Here is a 20,815-nt window from a genome sequence, read left to right as displayed (position 1 = left end):
TGGGTCAATGGAAAAGGAAATGACTCAGAAATGCAATGGAGGGAAGTCTGAGGGTGACTCAGACTTTCTTAATCATAAAAGGCACTACAGACACAGACCTTAGTGTCAAACCAGGACTCATGATCACTGAATGATGCCAGGACTTTGCTTTGTATATTTGTTTTTTTTTATTTTTTCCCCCCAAAGCCCCAGTAGATAGTTGTATGTCATAGTTGCACATCTTTCTAGTTGCTGTATGTGGGACACGGCCTCAGCATGGCCGGAGAAGCGGTGCGTCGGTGCACGCCCAGGATCTGAACCCGGGCTGCCAGTAGCGGAGCGCGTGCACTTAACCGCTAAGCCACGGGGCCGGCCCTGCTTTGTATATTTGACTGGGTGGTATCCACATGGGGTGATTTTAGCAATAGTAAGTTGCCTCTGTCAAAAAAAGTTCCCTCATGGGTCTGCTAATGTTTGAATTTCTACCATGAGTTTGGTTTTTTTTTTTTTTTTTTTTTTGCTGAGGAATATTTGCCCTGATCTAACATCTGTTGCCAATCTTCCTCTTCTTTTGCTTGAGGAAGATTAGCCCTGAGTTAATATCTGTGCCAATATTCCTCTATTTTGTATGTGGGTCACTGCCACAACATGGCTGAGTGGTGTAGGTCTGCACCTGGGATCTGAACCCACAAACTTGGGCTGCCGAAGCGGAGCACGCCCAACTTAACCACTAGGCCATGGAGCTGGCCCCTTTACCATGAGAGTTTTATCTCCAGTTAAAAATACAAATACTGGGGCTGACCTCGTGGCGCAGCGGTTAAGTGTGCGTGCTCCGCTGCTGGTGGCATGGGTTCGGATCCCGGGCACGCACTGATGCACCACTTGTCAGGCCATGCTGTGGCGGCGTCCCACAAAAAGTGGAGGAAGATGGGCATGGATGTTAGCCCAGGGCCAGTCTTCCTCAGCAAAAAGAGGAGGATTGGCATGGATGTTAGCTCAAGGCTGATCTTCCTCACAAAAAAAAAAAAAATACTCTGGGGCTGGCCCAGTATCTTCCTCACAAAAATAAATAAAAATTAAAAAAAAAAAACCCTACAAATATTCTAGCATAGGTATCAGTTTGATGTTACTAATTGGGTTTGGGACTATAAGGTAGGTAGCTGGCACTAGATCAAGAATGATGCTTATTGATGGGTATGTAGTCCTATTAGCTAATACAAATAATTTGAGAAAAGTTTGTGTGCTGTGTAAATTGTATTCAATCTTTTCAATCTAAATATTATAATAAAGATTTAATAACTAAGAGTTCATATTTTGTATCTATCTCTAGCATCTATCCATGATAAATATATGTCAAAACAAGGTTCAAAAAAAGTCCATCTAAATACACTAAGTGCCTCTGTCTAAACTTCCGTTTATAGCAAAACTTTTCTTACCTGAAGGGGCCACTTTACCACAATGTGGTTATCAGTACTTAGTGCTCTCTTCCTGTCATAAAGAGACATTTTAACGTCTTAGAGAAAAAGTCATTCTTGGTTGATAATCTGAGCACTTGGCCTTTACCTGTTCTTAGTCATGTGGCTCATCTAAAAGTTTTCCAAAAGAGAGACCCAGCTTTGTGTGGAGAGTAACCTTCCAACGTTGTTCTCACATTAGGGGTTTCATTTCCCTGCTTATCCACTATTGCTGCCATTCAGAGACTATTTAAAGAGGTCAAGGGCCAGCCCCATGGCTTAGCGGTTAAGTGCATGCGCTCCGCTGCTGGTGGCCCGGGTTCGGATCCCGGGCGCGCACCGACGCACCGCTTCTCCGGCCATGCTGAGGCTACGTCCCACATACAGCAACTAGAAGGCTGTTCAGCTATGACATACAGCTATCTACTGGGGCTTTGGGGGAAAAATAAATAAATAAATAAAATTATTAAAAAAAAAAAGGTCAAACTCTTTATTTTTTCTGAATACTTATAGGTTAATCTGAACATAAGTTAGTGAACAATTGATTCTTTCAACAAATATTTATTGAACGCATATTATGTCTCAAACACCATTCTTGATGCTGGGGATATAACAAAGAACAAGACAAAGCCCTGGTAGGAGTTCAACAAATACTTGTTAAACGAGTGAATGAAGGATCCTCCTCCAGTTGTTTGCTTGTCTAGCTTACGTCTTCCTCTTTGTAATCACTGTTCAAACTACTGCTCCATTCTCTTTTCGTAGAATGTCTTCTCATAAGTGGAATGCTTAACCTACCACTCAGCACCCTGAGAGGCTGGCCTGAGGAGACTGGGCTCCATAACCTTCTGGGGCCTTCAGTCAAGACTGGTACCAAACAACTTTTAAACCAAAGTTGGGAACCTAATTCATTGCACAAATAGTTCTACAATCTCCGTACCCAGCCCAAATGCAGAACTCTCCTACTGACTTATACTTTCATCCCTGTTGCCTCATTTCTCTGATGCCTCACATAGAAACTTCTCTTTAGAGAATTTCCCTCAACCCACTCATTCAAATTACACCTAGGTTTCCCCCAAGACACTGATTTATTTGCAGCCTTATACGGCTTTTTCCTCCTATATCAGAAATTGGGGGAACTGAGATACTCTTAGCTCTCTAGTGTCATTTCAGGCCATTATTCTTATAAGATATTTGCATGCAACTTCTCCTGCTTTGAAGTTCATTCCATCAGGCTAAACTCTCCTTCGTATTCTCTGATATTCCTGGTCACTCCTACACCAGGACTGGCACTTGGCTTCATCTTCTCCTCCCCAGTCCTGCATAATTCTATATTCATTTAAACACCCTGCTTTACTGATCCAACACTCCAAGCCCATAATTCCTTTTAGTGGTTGCTGTTTTCTAAGCTAGGCACTTTAATTTTCCTTTTATATATATAAAAAAATACAATTGGATTTAACACGACATAATAGAACAAAACTCCAAATATGTGAGCTACCTACCTTCACAAAGAACTCCCTTAGTTCTTTTACACGCCAATGACCTTTACCTTTACATCCATTCCCATTGCCCTTGTCATTACTTTGGACCAAGAGTTCAAACTCTAAAATCTTAAACTCTAACAACATTCTGAATACTATGTCCTGAGCTTCCAGCTTAATCATTTCTTTGACTTCCAAATCATCTGCTCTTTGACCTTATCAAAACTTCTCTTGACCGGAGTTTATTATTACCTTTCTCAGACTACCTTCTTACCAAGTCTGAATCAGATGGATTCCTTGAACTTTCACCAGCACCTTCAATCCCCTTGTTCCCTCTCAGTCCACTTCCTGTGTCTATGAATCATGATCCAGGATCTACACAATAACATATGTGACTTCTCTGCTCTTGTACCCAGGCAGCTGGTGTTGCTAGAGAAAAGAGCAGAAATATAAGGATTGGTACCATTCCAATGGATTACACATTCATGGTTTCTAATCTGTTAGGCCCTCAACACCGCTCCTTAACATTTTTCCTTAGTATTTTTTGTCAGCTCTTTTCCATTCCCCTCCTTTTCATCCTCCTCTAAACTATGGCCATTCTTCTTAAGCCCCCTGTCCAACTCCCACTTCCCGAACTCTCAACTAGCAACTTCACATCCTACGCCACAAAGAACAATAAAGCTGGTAGACAAGGACTCCCATGAATTACCTGTGAGTTTACCCATTATTATATCTTCACTTTGAGGTATACATCCTGCTTGAGACCAATTTCTTACTAAGCTGGCTTCCCAACGAGACTAACCCCAGCACCTCACCTTGTACAGTGGCTGGTACATAGTAAGTGCTCAATGTTTGCTGAACTGTTGTTTACTTAACCACATGCCCCTGAGCTCTTGTTTCCATCCCCTCCTTTCTCTTCAGAACCCTGCTTTTTGGTTATCATCCTTCTCTACTGAGTTTCCACTTTTACTTTTCCTTTCACTCAGTCAATAAATGTGCCTAAATTGTTCCCATCCTAAAACAACAACAAACAACAACAAAACCTTCCCACGCCACTCAGTTCTACAAGCAAGATTCTACCTCTACCAAACTATTGAAGCTGGTGTCAAAAAGATTACAACCTGCCAAATCAAATGGATACCCATTAGTCCATTTTTTTAAACATTTTGTGATTATTGTTTTTAGAATTAAAGTTACCTCTAGTTATCAAATACATGCTCATTGCCAAAATCTTGAAAAGTACAGAAAGTGGACACACACACACACACCCTAAACCATAATCCTGACAGAGTTATCCACGATTTTGGCACATTTCTTTCCTGAAATTTTTGGGTACTTTTATTACACAGGTGAGATGGTCTCATTTTCTACTTCATTTAACCACCAACAGCATTTTACACTATTGACTGATCCAGTTCCTCCTTTAAACTCTGTTCTTGGGCACCACATCTTCCTGATTCTCCTATTTTTTGGGCCCTTTTCTCTATTCCCTTCAGATGTTAGCCTTCATCAGGGTCAGCTCTCCAGTCTTTCTGCTCTATATGCTTTCACTTCCACAGCTTTACTAATAATCTCAAAGTTCACAGAACCTATATCTCCTATCTTGACTTCTTCTCCAACCTCTAGACTCATAAATCCAATAACTTACTGATCATCTACTCTTGAATGTCCTATAGGCCCCTCTATCAACCATTCTGCAAAACTGAGCTCATTATCTTCCTTGCTAAACTTGCTCTTTAGTTGTATTCTCTATCTGGGTTATGGCATCATCATTTACCCAGTAACCCAGGCCAGAAACCTGGGAATTTTTTATTAGAGTCTTGTCTCTTTGCAAGTCCTACATCCCACATCAAGTTCTGTTGATTGTACTTCTCATAAACCTCTTGAATCTGTCCACTCTTCTTCATCCCTACTATCATTATCTTCTTTAGTTCCTAATCATATCTAACCTACAGTACTGTAGCAACATAATAGTCTGTCTTATAACTCAACTAGCCCATGGTAATAGTTTACTAAGTGGAGTGTAATACAGAATTCTCCACTTATGGAGAGTTACTTCAAACTTATGCCACAAAATTGAACTCATCTTCTTCCTCTTCACAATAGCCATAACCCCTTCTCAACTTTTCCGTCCCATTAACAGCATCTCTAATACCTTAATTTTACCCTCGCCAATCTCTTCCCCACAGGGCAGTCAGAAAGATTATTCTAAAGAGCTAATTTGATCATGTCATTCCCTTGCTCAAAATCTTTAAACAGCAGCTTCTCATTGCCTTCAAGATAAGACAAAGAGCTCTTTGTGATCTGACTCTTGCTTCCCTCCACCCATCTCTGGCCTCATCCCTCCCATGCTATGCTATAGCTACTCAATTATTTTAAGTTTCCAGAATGTAATACCTCTGCATCTTTTTACACACTATTCCTTCCACCTGGAAGGCCCCCTTTCCCAATCTAACCCCTTTAACTAAGTCCTACTACTCCATCAGATTTCAGGTTAGAAGCTACTTTCCATGAAAGGATTTTCCTGACCTTCTCCTACCTCCCCAAATTAGGTGAGTGCCCCTACTCTGCTTCCAGAGCATTTTGGGCTTATCCCTATCGTAGCATTGAATCCTTGCATTCTGATTGTCTGTCTACCCATTTCTATTTTATCCTCCTCTAGTCTGGAAGCTCCTTGAGGGCAGGAACAATATCTTATGTGGTGCTGTAGTCCCTGAAGTAATGGCTTTATGTGTTTTTTTTTTTTAATAATTTTTATTTATTTATTTATTTTCCCCCCAAAGCCCCAGTAGACAGTTGCATGTCATAGCTGCACATCCTTCTAGTTGCTGTATGTGGGACACGGCCTCAGCATGGCCGGAGAAGCGATGCGTCGGTGAGCGCCCGGGGTTCCGAACCCGGGCTGCCAGCAGCGGAGTGCGCGCACCCAACCACTAAGCCACGGGGCCGGCCCTGGCTTTACATGCTTTGTCTTGTTTAACCACCACAACAATCCTTTATGGTAGGTACCACATCATTCCTATTTTACAAATAAGCAAATTAAAGCAAAGAGAGTTTAAGAAACTTGTACTGGGGCCGGCCCGGTGGCGTAGTGGTTAAGTGCACGCGCTCCGCTGCTGGCGGCCCTGGTTCGGATCCTGGGCGCGCACTGACGCACCGCTTGTCAGGCTATGTTGAGGTGGTGTCCCATATAAAGTGGAGGAAGATAGGCACAGATGTTAGCTCAGGGCCAGTCTTCCTCAGCAAAAAGAGGAGGATTGGCAGATGTTAGCTCAGGGCTAATCTTCCTCACAAAAAAAAAAAAAAGAAAGAAACTTGTCCTGAGTTATCAAAATATATCAAAATCAGGATTTTAAAACCAGGCAGCTTGACACTGGAACCAGTCCATCACTAAATCTACAATCTTTAAATTCCTTCTCCACATGATTTGGCAGTGACCTATTTAAAACAGATCTGACCAGATCTCTTCTTTGTAGTCCCTCAATGGTTCCCAGGCCCGCCTGCATGCCATATCCCCTTGTAATCTGGCTCCTGTCTACCTTCCTGGCCTGGTCTCCAGTCACTCCCCAGGACTGCTACTGCAGAACCACCACAGATTCCCTATTGTCTCATCCTTCTCTAAGTGTTGGTCCTTCTACCAAGATGCCCTTTCTCACCTTACCTTTTTGGAGAAATCCTGTTCATCCTTCAGAACTTAGTCCATGAAACCTTTCCTGACCACTCTTTTTCCCCACACCTTTGCAGGCAGTGGAGTGAATCCTGCCTCCACTTGCAGAAGCTGTTTCACTTGGGTTAAGTTACTGTTTAAGTTTTCTCATTTGTATAATGGCAATAGTAAGACTACCTACTTTACAGAATGGTTGTGAGGATTAAATGAATGATGTAAGTTAAGCGCTTAGCATGGAGCTTGACACATAGTAAGCACTCAAAACATTTAGCAATTATTATTAAATGCTCGTCCCTATTTCTCTATGTCGCCAGGCCTCTACTGCTGCAAGTTGAACACTGTAATATGATTTGCTCATGTGTAGTTTCCCCACCAGAGTGCAATCTTCTTGAAAGCAGCACCCACATATCACTCATCTTATGTTTTAACACAATGCCTAGCATACTGTGGGCATTTATTAAACGATATTTGAACTGCACTATTTAAATACTACCCATCTTTCAAAGCCCAGTTGAATTTCCATCTCCACTGATATTTACCTAATGATTCCAGCCCTTCGAATTGTCCCTTCTTAAAATTCTTTTACCACTGCCTGACTAATCATATGCTGTCTTGCATTATCTGTAGAAGTGTTGTCTTGATGAGTCTTCAAGTTCTTCCAGGGCAGACACTATCCCTTACATTGTTTATCTGCCCAACAACAGCTAATATTCCTAATCGCAAAGTCAGTGTTCAACAATTACTTGTGAATTAAAATACTGCTGCCCAAGCATGGGAGGCCTTACCTCATCTTTATTAATGTCACCCATTTCTAAGAAAATTCAGCTAACAGCTCATCTCCTGACTCTCCTTTCCTTAGTTCTTGGAATTCTGCTTAGAACTACATAAATTTGCTTTTATTTGTATGCCATCGTCATGTCTTAGCTTCCCAAGGGAAGAGATCCTCCCTTTCCTTGCTAACCTCCCTCAAGGCCCAGTAAAGGGCACAATACATGTGAGGGCTGCTTGTGTGGGTGCTGCTGGCTCGCTGTAGATATATCCTCAATGGCAACTCTCCGAGCTATTTTTCTTTGCCTGTGTTTTCCATGCCCAGGCCACATCAGCTTAAAATAAATGCTGCTGGACAATAATAATGGTGACTTCATCCCTGCCACCCTGCATATCAGATGGCTCAACTGAGAGGCTCGTCAGCACAATCATCACTCAATCACGTTGGAGGAGTGGAAGAACCCTTGACTCCACTCTTTGGAATAAAGGTGTTAGAAAACATCTAGCTAAAGTAATGGCCAGGAATAGCTATCTGAAGCATTGCAGAATCAGTCTGCCCTGGTTGCCCAGCTCTATAGTATAAAAGTGAAGGAGAAGCAATGGCAAGTTTTAAACTAAAATAGAGATAGCCATAAACATTTCTTGGCACCCCAGGATTCCTAAGGCTACAGCTTAAAAGAGGACCAGGGAAGCCAGGATTAATGGACAAAAATCATATAAAGCCTAGATACTAACTCAAGCTCTTCAGTAAACTAGCTTTGCCACCTTATACGTAGCTGACTTCCACACCTCAACTTCCTTACCTGTGTATTATTGCACTAACTGAATGATCCCACATACAGCCTCACTGACTTCATCCCCAGGCTGTATCCACCTGGTAAACATACACTAGGGATGACATGCTCAAAAAGAAGTCATGGGATTGGTTTAAGGGGAATAGGATGAGAAGGCTCACTAACCCCACAATGAACACTCCACTAATGTGTATACACACACACACACACACACAAACTGGCTCTGTCTCCTAACTTTGAGTTTATACCTTTTGAAGTGGACGAACTTTTTCATGTATTTTTTTCTAGCTAGACAATAAACCTGACAACGACAGGGAATGCCTTTCTTTAATATATCTCCATACCACCTGGCTCACTCATTGTCTAGCATGCCGTTCAGAAAGGCCGAGGGGTAGGAGGCATCACAGTCCCCTGGCTAAATCAGGAGAGAGCAACTCAGTAACATCCTGAGTAGCTGAAAGCTGCTGACTAAGGAGACTGAAGGAGTTAGATACTGAGAACATCATCTCTTCTTCAGTTCAGGAGTACCCTTACCCTCAATATGATGGAGATTTCTCTGGAATATCTATGTCTCCTGGACCTTGTTTATCTTCCTCGATGCATACTTATTTGAGAAGCCAATCACTTTTGGGAAAATATCATGATAAACTCTCCTAATCAAACTTGGGCAAAATGGGCAAGTAGTTTCAGTCTACTAAGTGTGAATGTTGGCGTGGGAGAGGAAGAGACAAGTGTGAGTTTGTTTCTCCTGTGGTGACATTTCTTTTGTATATTACATTCACAAGTAGTTTTTAACTTTTTTCAGTGGCAGGATTCCAGTGATGGCTGAGACGTCATAAGGAAAGAAGTCACTCTGCCTCCTGCTGGCCACAAGCAGAAAGGCTTGAGTTCCTTTTGGCTTATTTATTTTTTTGTGAGGAAGATCTAACATCCATGCTAATCCTCTTTTTGCTGAAGACCAGCTCTGAGCTAACATCTATTGCCTTTTGGCTTATTACTAGAGGTTACATTTCTCCTTCACAGACATGAGAACTTGTGAAGGAATGGAAGACTAAAAGGGAAAACGAAGAGTGGGCTTCCTTTTTTGCTTAGACTGGACTAAGCTTTAGGTGTCAATAAATCATTTAGATCAAATATCTCAAATCCCTCATTTTGTGAGCCAAAACCTGAGGTTGCTGCATCTTCTGCATTAGTTACAGAAACAAAAGGATGGACAGGAAAAAGCCCTGGTCTGTATGCCAACACCCCCGCTCCCTCTCCCTAAGTGATGGAAAAGGGAAGCTCAGCTACAGCCCAAATTAAGGGCTCCTATTCCCTGGAAACTCAGGGCCCCACACCAGCTTCTCCCCTGAATGGCGTCTTCAGTCTTATTTTCTTCCCTTTCCCCAAACCCCAATAAAACACACCAACTGCTTCAGAGTATTTCTGGGTTGGGTTTTTTTCATGGGTCTTCTTTTCTTTTTTATTTCAAATACTGTAAAAGTCCCCTGGGCTCTGTGGGGCTCCCCACGCTCATGGCCCCTTCTCCCCACACTCACTGCCCTTCTCCCCACAGCAAATCTATTTCAAGGACAGCACTTTTTTTTTTTTTTTAACGAACAATTAACATTAATTGAGTTCTCAGCTTGCTCTGCAGAACCAGAGGAACTGTGTGCATCTGTCATATTTAGATGGACAGTTTCTTTTATCTGACACCAGATCCCCAGCCACATCCAAGCAAACAAGGCATTTTTCCACAGAGCTGAATTAGAACCCCTCATCTTTAGTCTGCTCCACTTCCTCCCCCTCATACCCACCCCACACCAGCCATATGGTCAAGAAGGAGGATAGTCAGGAAAGTTTTTATCAACTCCAAGCCCTAATTCATATTCCCCCAAATCTCCCACCCCCGCCCTCAATCCCCCACCCCCACCCCCAGAATTTCACTGAGATTTCTCCCAACAGTTATTTGGAAAAAAAGAAAAACAAAAAAGGTTCAAGGTCTTGGTGCTCAGCCCAAGGGGCTCCATGCGCTGGGACACCGACGGGCAGGGGCTTCTGCCTCTCCAGCCCGCGCCCGAGCCACCTCCTGACCCCTGGCTGCAAAAGCAGGAAGGGGCAGGAGCAAGCAAAGGACCCAGGGGGGCAGCGTCTCAGGATCTGGTGGAGCCCCGGGCAGCATCATTCAACTTGGCCACTGCAGACGAACACAGAAGAAGAAAAAGAAAACAGTCAAGTAATAAGGGAAAAAACTCTCAGTTCCATCCCAGTCTCTACCCCATCACTCTTTCACACTTAACAATCATTCAATCATTAGGCTTAGTGGCATATGCTTCAATCCTATCCATAAAGTTGTGGGGGGAAAAAAAAAAGAGAGAGAGAGACTTTCAGTCTTTTCCTATCCACAAAACAAAATGTTCTCTGTCTTTTGGAGATATCATGAAAACAAAGACAGAAAAACAATTCTTTGGACAAGATCAAAATAACTGGAGCTTTGCAGGGGTGTAAGCTGCCTGGCTCAGAGCAGGCTCAGTTTCAGAGGCCTGGCCACAGCCACTTGCAGGGGTGGAGACTGACTGGGAGCACACAGTGATGAAGTGGTGACCGTGTGGAGGCCAGGGCCAGACAACACACAGGTTGTTTTGAGTGGATTTAATAAGCTAGGTTTAATCAAAGCGATTTGGATTTGGATTTTGAAATGATTCTTATTTGCCATGGAAGCTATGTACTTCATGCTGTGGAAACAGGTGGCAAATACAGAATGTAGTTGTTTTTTTTTTTTTCCTTAGCCTTGAAAATAACCAGGTGGAGAACGAGACCAACAGTTTTTCTGATCTCCCTATTTCTTCTATTCCTTCCTAAAAACGAGACTCATTGTGACCTGTCTTGAGTATTCAAACTGACCAATAGAGAAAGCAGCTCAGACAGAAAAGAAAAAAGTACAAAATTCGAGAAGATCGGAGATGAAGAAAACGTACAAAATTATATATATATTTATATATATAATAACATGACATATCTATGTACAGCATGGCTGGGACAGTTGAGGAAACTATACAAGGATGTTCAGCATTTTCCCCTTCCCACATGGACTTTAGACTAAGGAAGACAGCATGAGGAAATGGAGCAAGAAACACAAAAATTATATACAATTATAAGTGACAGGGAGTGTGGGGGCCAGGGAATCCAGGGATCCTGCTCTCTCCATTCCTTCCTCACCAACTTTTTTCCTATCCAATCTGAATGATAGCCTGAAAAGTGAATGGCCAGTCAAGAGAGAAGTATATACGCACACCATCTCCCCACGTGCGCATCAGCAAGTTCATCAGTCATTCTCATCGGGTCAAGTGTTTGGCCTCTCAGAATTGGTGAGGTGAGAGGACAAGAGAGGATTACACACTCTTGCTCTCTTGAACAGTTCTCTCCCTGGCCCTCTCCGTCATAACTAGCAGGCTGCATTCAGTAAGGTTCAGGCCCAGCTAGTGGTAACTCGATTGAAGATGCTGGCCACCTGCAATCCCCTCCCTCTACCTGTTCACCAATCAGTATTGCTACTTCTCCTCACACAGGAGCTGGGTTACTGAGCTCCACGAAGGCAGAAATTTCTCAGTGTTCCTCTTCTCTCTCCCTAACCACCTTCTCTAGCTTCCTCCAGAGTGAATCATCTCCTAAGAACCTGCTGCTCCTGCCCTGCAGTAGTGTTAAGCCCCGGAGGCTAGCTCAAATCATCCCTTCTCCTCTTGTCTCCCTAACAATACACCTGGCATTGGATTACATCTGAAATGTGGGACTCCACACGTGCATGACTGAGCATGTTTCCTCAGGCCTACAGCTCAGCTGCAAGAGCAGCTTTTTAGCAGCGAAGGCCTACATTGTAAGCCAGGAAAGTGGGTGGGGGCAGAGGCAAGAAGCTTCCATGGCTAGCTTCTTAGAATTTTTTTTTCTTGACCCTCAAAATCATAATACTTATAAGGCCCTCTTGCCTGAATTCATAACCCCCAAATGTCAACTTCCTCTCTCCCCATGTAGTCTTCAGATGGTTCCCCTCTGTAGGCTCACCCATGGGCCTTCCTCACTTTAGTTTTACAATGAATAGCACAGAGCTTTTCAGTTGGCAGTTACAGGATTTAAAACTCAGAATCAATCTTATCTATATTCAACTCTATTTTACAAATGAGGAAACAGAAATCCAGAGAGGTTAAATGACTTGACTGAGGTTACACATCAGTTCTGCTGAGACTGAGTAGAATTAGAACCCAGATATCTTGACTCCTAAACCAGTGCTCTTTCCACTATCCCCTGATACTTTCAAAAGCAACATGCTGGAAGAGAGAGAGAAGGTGCCCATTGTATGTGAATACTGTTCTCCAATCTATTTACATTATTTAAGAGCCAGGGCAAACTGTAAGAGACATTGACTAAGTAAGGGAGGTTAAGTGAGCGTTGTAGTTTTAGGCAAGCAAATCAGTTTTTCTTTTTGAAGATTCTCTAAACCTGCCATAATGGAAACATGAAGCAATAGCAGCCTAAGGGACAAAACACTTAGAAGCACAGAAAACAGATCTCAATCAATCTACCTATCCCAACTCTGTCAGGTTAGCCTTGGGATGTTAAAGCCACCATATTATTCCCAAGGCTTAGCCTAACTAATCTGGGGATAGTCTCTTCCAAAAGGAGAAATCACATCTCCCCAGTTTTTCATACAAAAGAAAAAGAGAGTTTGCAGCATTATCCAATCCTAGTCTCCTATTTCTGGGCCCCTACCTGGGCTACAATGAGGGTGTGGAAATCTTAATTTAACCAAAGAAATGAACTCAGACCCCCTCTTCAACTCACATTACCTTCTCAGCAGCCCCCAGCAGAATCACAGTCATTTCTGGCTAGCAAGCTGAGAAGATCTAACTAGGTGCCCATTCCATCCCTGCCTATGATATATAAAAGTCCAGTGGGTGAGGAAGGGGAGGAGAAGGGGGGCCCAGGTTACCCCGCAAGCTTGCTGGTGACGAGCGAGGACTTTCTCTGGGGCAGATCCTGTGGGGTGGGGATGTGGTCACCAGTCACCAGGTTCTTGTCTGGTCCTGCACTTGGCAGCTGCTTATTCTTCATCTTGGCTTTGGCCATGTTGTAGTCTCCTGAGTCAAAGTACTTTTGCTAAGACACAAGAGAGAGGTTTAGGTGAGTGAGGAGCTCTGGCCTTCCTCAAAAGCAAGGAGACTCACATCCATTATGTACACCCATCCACGCTCAGATCTTTCAAGTCTTCTTTGATTAATCTCATGCATACATAGCTTAGCATTAATCACATTTACTTATGTCTTCTCCCCAATGCATTCTGGCTTTTTCGGTATGTAAGCAATTTCCCAGCTAGGAGTATAGATTTTTGGAGTTAAGAGATAGCCCTTACATCCTTTGTAGCCCCAGCAGTACAGGATGGTTCAAACAAATTACTGACTTTATTCATAAAGGCTTGCTGAGGACCTATTAGCCTCCAATGGGCTTGGTGCGGGGGAAACAGAAGTGAGTAAGAATACAGAAGGCTCAATCTGGGGCTATCCTAGCAATCAGCAGGAGATCAACCTCAAGCCAACAACCTCAAAATTAAAATTTATTCTCTCGGACCATGAATAGAAACTGGGCTTGTTCGTGAGGATAATGTACTTTCTCTCTGACTCCCACCACTCCCACACATGTTCCATGGCTGTGACAGCTTGCCCACGCTTGCCTTGCCTACAGCAAGGTAAAGTGCAAATCAGCATCACATCATCATCTGTGACTAAGACTCAATAACTAAGATTCTCCACAGGGATCTGTTTCCCTCTCCATTTCATCCACACAGAGGACCACACTCCAGTTTAATGACTTACAATCCCTCAGTCAGCTTTAGGTACCTCTGGGGACTGAGAAACCTGATCAGGAGCTACATGGCTATGAAGGTAGACTCTCCCTTGGTGAGGAGGACCACTCTGGACAGGAAAAATAAGTCTCTTGAGGGAGTATAGTTAATGTCTGGTGCTAAATTCAAGAGTCTGAAGAAATCCACTGTTCATTTCAAGTTGAGGAGTTCTGTAGGACAGATAGTTTGATCTTTTTCTGAAATGATGCACCCCCAAATTTAGCTCTAATCCTAAAAGTGCAGTCCTAGAACTCTCAGCATCCAAACAGGCAAATGCCTGGGGGCAGTCAGCATGCCAGCCTCCAACATCCTTGCCTCATTCCCCCAACTCCCCATACCCAAATGCCCCGACATTAAGCCTTAATTTCCTATATGGGAAACAGAAGATAACTGATACCATATCAGGGATTGACAATAACTTGCCTTGCTTGCTCTTTACAAGTTTCTAATTCCTCTCTACCACTGCCCAACAACAAAACCTCCAGATCAGTCTTTTTTTTTTTTTTTTAAAGATTTTATTTATTTATTTTCCCCCCAAAGCCCCAGTAGATTGTTGTATGTCATAGCCCCACACCCTTCTAGTTGCTGTATGTGGGACACGGCCTCAGCATGGCTGGAGAAGCGGTGCGTCGGTGTGCGCCCAGGATCCAAACCCGGGCCGCCAGCAGCGGAGCGCGCGCACTTAACCACTAAGCCACGGGGCCGGCCCTCCAGATCAGTCTTTAGTAGACTCTCTATAGATCTCATCCCCAAAGCCCCCTTTAGCTCCAAAGTCAGAGAGTAAGATTGAGCTCCATACCCCTTTCTGGAGTCTCTTCATAAGGAAGTCGGAGCCTCCAGGCTTTTGTCCTAGGCTTGGATATTTGGCCTTTAGCTTTGCCTCCTCAGCTCTCTCAGGCAGCATACCTTCTTTCTCCTGTGTGTCCTGGAGGAAACAAACGGGCCACTAAAATTAAAGACAGAGAAGCAACTACTTCTAATATCTGATAACCTTTATATTATCAACTTTTCCTGGAGATCTACCCACTTGTAAACATGCTGTCTCCACTCTGCTCTTAAATAAAGCTAGACCTTTGTTCAAATCCCTAAAGCTAAGATGACTGTACTGGGAGAAGAAAAAGATAAGCTGCTTCTCATGCTATGTCCAGGGAACCACCTCAGTGACCTGTGAGTACTGGGTTAAATACCTAAACACAATACTCTAATCACAGAGCGAGCCATTGCTCACTCAGCACAGAAGACAGAAAGCTAGCAGGGCTTCTGGTGATACAAGATGAGCAAGAAAGTTCCCTGGCTGTCCCTAACACACAGTACAGGTCAAATAGGAAATCAAAAGGGATAATTCTGCTGAGATGTTCCCTCCTTATTCAAAGTCAAAGATAGTCATCTGAAAAGTCTTTCTGTGGAGGAGGCTACGAGCTATGCAGCCTTTTCCAGAAATCTCCACCTTAGTAATGGGACAGCATCGCTTCAGCATTTCCATAAACATTGTGGTAGGAAGGTGATGGGTAAACAGAAACGAAAATAACACTGTTTTTAACCTCAGGAAAATAAAGATACAGTAGGTTCACTAGTATTTACCCACGAGTTTCTGCCAAAAAATCAACACTTTCCCTAGTAGGGCAAGCGATGGAAGTTTGGGGAACATGCCAAGAGCTCAATTAGCCTGCAGAACCTCCCATGTTGTTACTTTCTTCTTGTCTTTTGTGGGCTCCGCTGCCCTTTTCTTTAATGACTTTTTTTAAAGGACCTAAAGCCAATTTGTGGCTCCTTATTTAGTGAAATTACACTCCCTTCCCTTGAAAATCGGGCACAGATATAACACCAGGTGTATTTCATGAACCCCTGAGCCCAGTACTAAATGTTATAAATACAAACCCCAGGTTTATTTGGCGTGTTTTCATCACAGAATTGCGGGTGAACTAAGTCTCACTACCACGGAAGTCTGGGGGGTATAGGGTAGCGTCTTTCTTGTCACGACTCTCTTGGCGTCTTTTCTAGGTTAAACCTCCGTTATTCTGTATAGAACTCCAGTCTTCTTCAATCTTGTTCGGTCCTCATAGAAGGTGGGCAACAGACCATCCTCAATCATCAAAAATAGGTCTCTAGAGAAAGTTGCCACCTTAAACTAGCCATGATAATAATTACTCTTCTCCCTTCCCCCAGTGCTGCTCCTTTTTAAGCGTCTTTACCTGGACCTGCATCTTTCTGAGGATTTAGCATGCGGGCCCCAGCCTGGCTGTGGGGTCATTTACCCCTACTAATCAGTAACACACGTCGCATCCCGGGGACCACCAGCCCCCTTTCATTCACCCAGTCTATCCAAACACCCGCCCCACACCCGAGCTCAGCCAATTATAGCACAGCTTTACTGAGTTCAGCGGTAGGCTTATTGGCCAATCAGGAAGGGTAGGCACTGACTGACAACCGACCCAACTAACCAGCGCCAAGGCAGCACGCCGTGCTGAGGCTCACCCTGCGTGACGCAAGAGGTGGCCAACCCCTGCAGAGCCTGAGACCATGGCGACCAATCCGCACTGGAGGGAGACCGTCTCCCGCCCCATCACGGTCGCCCTCGGCTCGCCCGCCCGCACCCTCTCCGATTCACCTGCTTCTCCTCGCCGGTCTCCTCCGCAGGGTTCTCCTCTTCTTGTTTCTGGGACATGGCGGGACTGTGTAGTGTAGGGGCCCCGGGAAGTCAACCGGAGAAGGGAAGGGGGAGGGGAAACGGGGACAACCTGCGCTGCTGCCTCGGCTCCTGTCACTAGGATTGCTCAGTCAAAATGGCGGCCCTTGCCTATGACGTTGCGACCGCCCCTTCGCATGGTAGCCAATGGGAATAGGATAGCTGAGGCAATGACGTAACTATCTACCAATAGGCGCTGGCTAAAGGTGGGTTTTACGGGCAGGCTGGAACACCAATCTGGAAAGAGAGTGAGGCACAAGGACCAATTGGAAGCCCGTGGGGGATGTTAGGGGGCGGTGCTGCTAGCTTTGGCATTTTTGCTCCTTTGGTGGGATCCGACGTCCTTCATTTCCACCGCCCGGCGCCTGGGAGGCTTTACTGAACTTCAAACTGGAGGGCGCAGAGATGTAAACCTTTTATTTTCAGGTGGAGCGGATTAAGCTTTGCCCAGTGTCAGCAGAAAATTATCGATCTCCAGAAAATAATTTGGAGGTCAGAATGGACTTTAAAGTGGTACTCAATACTATTCCGATGTGTCATTTGGTGTGTGGAGCGGAGAGACTGAGTCCCCAACCCGAGTCGTGCAGAACATAAACGGTTTACGTTCCACGATTTAACTCTTACGTACAGTTTTATTTTGTTCAAGGTCATCCCGTGAGGACCAACCTCCTTGAAACAGCGCAGTTCTAGGTACATGGTAAACATTTGATAAATATAGTTAACACTATGTAGTTAACCTATCCTGAGTCGCAGTTCAACAATATTTCTTGAGCGACTGTTTGTAGATGGTACTATATTAGTTTTACAGAGGATACGTATATGGTAAAGCAGTCTCTGTCCCTGCAAAGCTTAGTTTAGTGGGCGTGTGAGGAGAGTTTTCACAGTGTGCCAGGGGTACCCTAAATCCCCAAGATTAAGTAGACATATTTTCCTGGAGTGTTAGTCAAAAAGCATGGCATTTTTATATTAAAAACAGTCTAATACTAGTAACACTGAAAAATTCATATTAAATTTTAATTTTCTGGGGAACTTCTTGTGATAAATAGCCTTGGGCATATCTGTTCATTTTTCTGTATAATTAGGTGCACTTCTAATGGAAAAGTTTGAGAAGCACTGGAATACACAGATTATTCTCATACAAGGCAAAATCTGGTAAGCACTGAAATAAAAGTGTTATTACAGTGCTATAGGGGTTCAAAGGAATGTTCATATTCAGTTTAGGGACTAAAAAAAAAACACTTCATGACTGAGGTGGTATTTGAAATAAGCTTTAAAGAACTTATGAGTTTACCAGGTAAAGACAAAGGAAGGAAGGGTATTCAAGGTGATGGGCACAGCATGAAGGCTAGAAAAACAGAACTGAGTCCAGAACATGGAGGGCTTCAAATGCCAGGATAAGGAACTTGTGAATAATTTAGTAATCCAAGAAAGACAATTCAGGTTTTTAGACTAGAGAGTGGAGATCAGAACTGCTCTTTAGGAAGATTAATCTGATGGTAATGAATAAAGATAATTCAGAATTCCAAGTAGAAAGATACTAGAGGTGGGCAGTCTAGGCAGGAGTCCACTGCAATACTCTAGGTGGGAGATAATTAGGATTTAAACTAGAAATGTGGTAGTTTAGAATAGAAAACAATGAACCTAATTGAGAGAGTCTGTGGCAATGGAATCCGCTAAATTAGCAGCCGATTGAATATAGGGAATGAGGAGGCTGTGTGCCTCAAGTTGACTATTTGTAGAAGCAATAAATTCAGGAAGAGAAGTCAATTTGGGAATGGAATTGGAAGCAGACAGAAAATGAGGTGTTCAATTTTGAAAACATTGACTTTTTAAAAGCTAGTGAGCCATTTGGTGGAGATATCCAGTCAATGAAGACTTAAAGCTAAATGACCTCTGAGATCTCCATATCTGAAATTCTAGGGTTCTAGGAAATATAGATCTGGAGGTTGGGAGAAAAGTAGAATTTGAATAAAATGAATAAAATTTTGGCTTCTTCACATAAATATAAGTAAAATTGTGGAAGTAGATAGGATCACTGAAGGAGAAAGTAGAAAAAAAGGTCCCAGGGCAGAAACCTGGGGAAAAGTTGGCAAGGGACACAGAGACAAATGACCAGAGTGGTAAGGAGAAGAACCAGAAGAGAAGTGACAGAGAAGTTAAAGAGGGAGGGGACAAAAGCTAAAAGTTAAAGAGGGAGGTTAAAGAGTGAGAAGGTGGTAGCAATATTTAACAGTAAAGCAAAGAAAGGAATTAGGGCAATAAATTGAAGAGAAAGCAGCAGCAGATTTTCTTTTTTGGAGGGTAGGCAAGACTCAAGCATTTTCAGAAAAGGGGAAGGGGCTAATTGAGAGAGAAAAACTAAAAATACAATGATCTACTTTAAAGAAGATATAATGAAAGAATTAAAGTCTCAGAGGAGATCATTAGATCAGGAAGGAGAGAGGCAGACAGGTTGGCTTTGGCAACTGTAAATGAAGAGTGGGAGGCAAAAGGTACAGAGAGATTTTGAAGTGGCTAAACGTTTAGGGAAGTCACATTCAATGGCCGTGCTTTTCTTTTCTTTTTTTTTTTCTGTGAGGAAGATCAGCCCTGAGCTAACATCCATGCTAATCCTCCTCTTTTTGCTGAGGAAGACCGGCTCTGAGCTAACATCTATTGCCAATCCTCCTCCTCTTTTTTTCCCCTTTTTCTCCCCAAAGCCCCAGTAGATAGTTGTACGTCATAGTTGCACATCCTTCTAGTTGCTGTATGTGGGACGCGGCCTCAGCATGGCCGGAGAAGCGGTGCGTCGGTGCGCGCCTGGGATCTGAACCCGGGCCACCAGTAGTGGAGCACGAGCTCTTAACCACTAAGCCACGGGGCCGGCCTGGCCGTGCTTTTCTGAGGTCAATCTTTTGAGAATAAAAAGGATGCCGGGGCAGAATAGAGGATCTAGGAAAAATGTGGGTAGAAACAGCGCCATGGAAAATAACAATGATTCAAAATAGCAAGAAAGATCTACCTGAGATTAGCTAAGTATGAATTTGTAGTAGTCCCAATCAGCATGGCATGGTCAGTAACTCCTGGCTGCCTTGGAATGGAGAAAACAGACAGCCTGAGTTAACCTGGGCAAAGGACTGGTAAAGAAGGAACAGTGGAGGGAGGACAATGAGGAAGTCTGGATTGGCTTGCCAGTTTGAAATGGCAGACCATGGCATCTAGGTTCTTTAGGAAAGACAGGATGAGATTGATGAACTGGGAGAATGGGAAGGAGGTGAAGAACTGGCGAGACAGATGAAGCTCAGATTTGGTGGGAATGACTGAGACAGTCATAAGAGTAGGAGGTTGCAGTGAGAAGGAAGTTTCAGTTTGTATCTAGGAAGGTGGAGAAATTATAGGTTATGGTGAGCTCTAGCCTATAATAATCATAATTGGTGGCAGATATGGCATGACTACAAGAGTCACTGATGTTAATGTAATCAAGTAAATATGAAGTCACAAATGTTGAAGTCTCAGAGCATAATGATAGGGAAGGAGGTTAGGACAGGGTGACTGTGACCCATGTGTTGGGAATGAGCTGTAGGTCTGCAACACATGTATTTAAGTATGTAAGGCACCACATTGTATTCCTTACATTGTGTAGAAACAACTACACTGTTAGGTAATATATGACACTTAGCAAATGAGTTGTATTTATAGATATTTAAAGGATCATTTCTGGGTGAGCTGGTGAAAGAATGTTTCAGACGAGGTAGAACCTAAGCTGGGACGATGAGGATGAATAGAAGGTTGGAGATTGGCAGGGGAAGAGAGAAAGAAGAAGACAATTTAGAGGACCACCTGTTTTATAAAAGATTAGAGGGGACTGACCCCTGACTAAAGATAATGAGAAAGGGAGAGAGAAACTATAGCAGGAGTAACAACTTCCTAGAGGGAGTAAGATCTCGTTAGCTCAGCAAGACTCTTCTTTCATCCAATAAACTGTATTGAGCACTCATGGTATGTGCTAGATATTGTGCTGAGCACCGTGGAAACAAAGATAAAGGACAGTTTCTTCACGTTGTTCACAGATGAGTGAGGAGATAAGAGATAAAGACAATTTACACTGGGAAAGGGTATCAAAGGCAGCTGGAGG

General features: G+C 43.4%; 1 protein-coding gene across 4 annotated transcripts; it reads right to left on the bottom strand.

Annotated features, from left to right (window-relative positions):
- Positions 1 to 10,048: 10,048 nt before the first annotated feature.
- On the bottom strand, positions 10,049 to 16,805 carry ENSA (endosulfine alpha). Of its 4 annotated transcripts, none has more exons than XM_087443813.1 (4): positions 16,624 to 16,804; positions 14,815 to 14,961; positions 13,107 to 13,273; positions 10,049 to 10,319 (listed from the first exon to the last, which is right to left on the bottom strand). In XM_087443813.1, the coding sequence occupies exons 1-4, from the start codon at positions 16,678 to 16,680 to the stop codon at positions 10,304 to 10,306; spliced, it is 387 nt and encodes a 128-aa protein (XP_087299939.1). In that variant the 5' UTR covers positions 16,681 to 16,804; the 3' UTR covers positions 10,049 to 10,303. The 4 variants fall into 4 exon arrangements, with proteins under 4 accessions (XP_087299939.1, XP_004436024.1, XP_087299943.1 ...); XM_004435967.3 differs by having other exon boundaries at positions 14,815 to 14,940; positions 16,624 to 16,802; XM_087443817.1 differs by lacking the exon at positions 10,049 to 10,319 and having other exon boundaries at positions 11,087 to 13,273; positions 16,624 to 16,805.
- Positions 16,806 to 20,815: the final 4,010 nt, after the last annotated feature.

This window comes from Ceratotherium simum, chromosome 2, assembly GCF_057802395.1.
Source record: "Ceratotherium simum simum isolate JZ-2026a chromosome 2, ASM5780239v1, whole genome shotgun sequence".
NCBI classification, from domain to species: domain Eukaryota; kingdom Metazoa; phylum Chordata; class Mammalia; order Perissodactyla; family Rhinocerotidae; genus Ceratotherium; species Ceratotherium simum.
Note: the sequence above shows the minus strand (reverse complement) of the source record. Positions and strands in the feature narration are given on the sequence as shown.

Coding starts and splice junctions, on each gene's coding strand:
- ENSA (XM_087443813.1), bottom strand. CDS start 16,680: ATGTCCCAGAAACAAGAAGAGGAGAACCCTGCGGAGGAGACCGGCGAG. Junction 14,962..16,623: donor AGACCGGCGAGGAGAAGCAG/GTGAATCGGAGA, acceptor CTTTAATTTTAG/TGGCCCGTTTGTTTCCTCCA. Junction 13,274..14,814: donor TGAAGAGACTCCAGAAAGGG/GTATGGAGCTCA, acceptor CTTGTGTCTTAG/CAAAAGTACTTTGACTCAGG.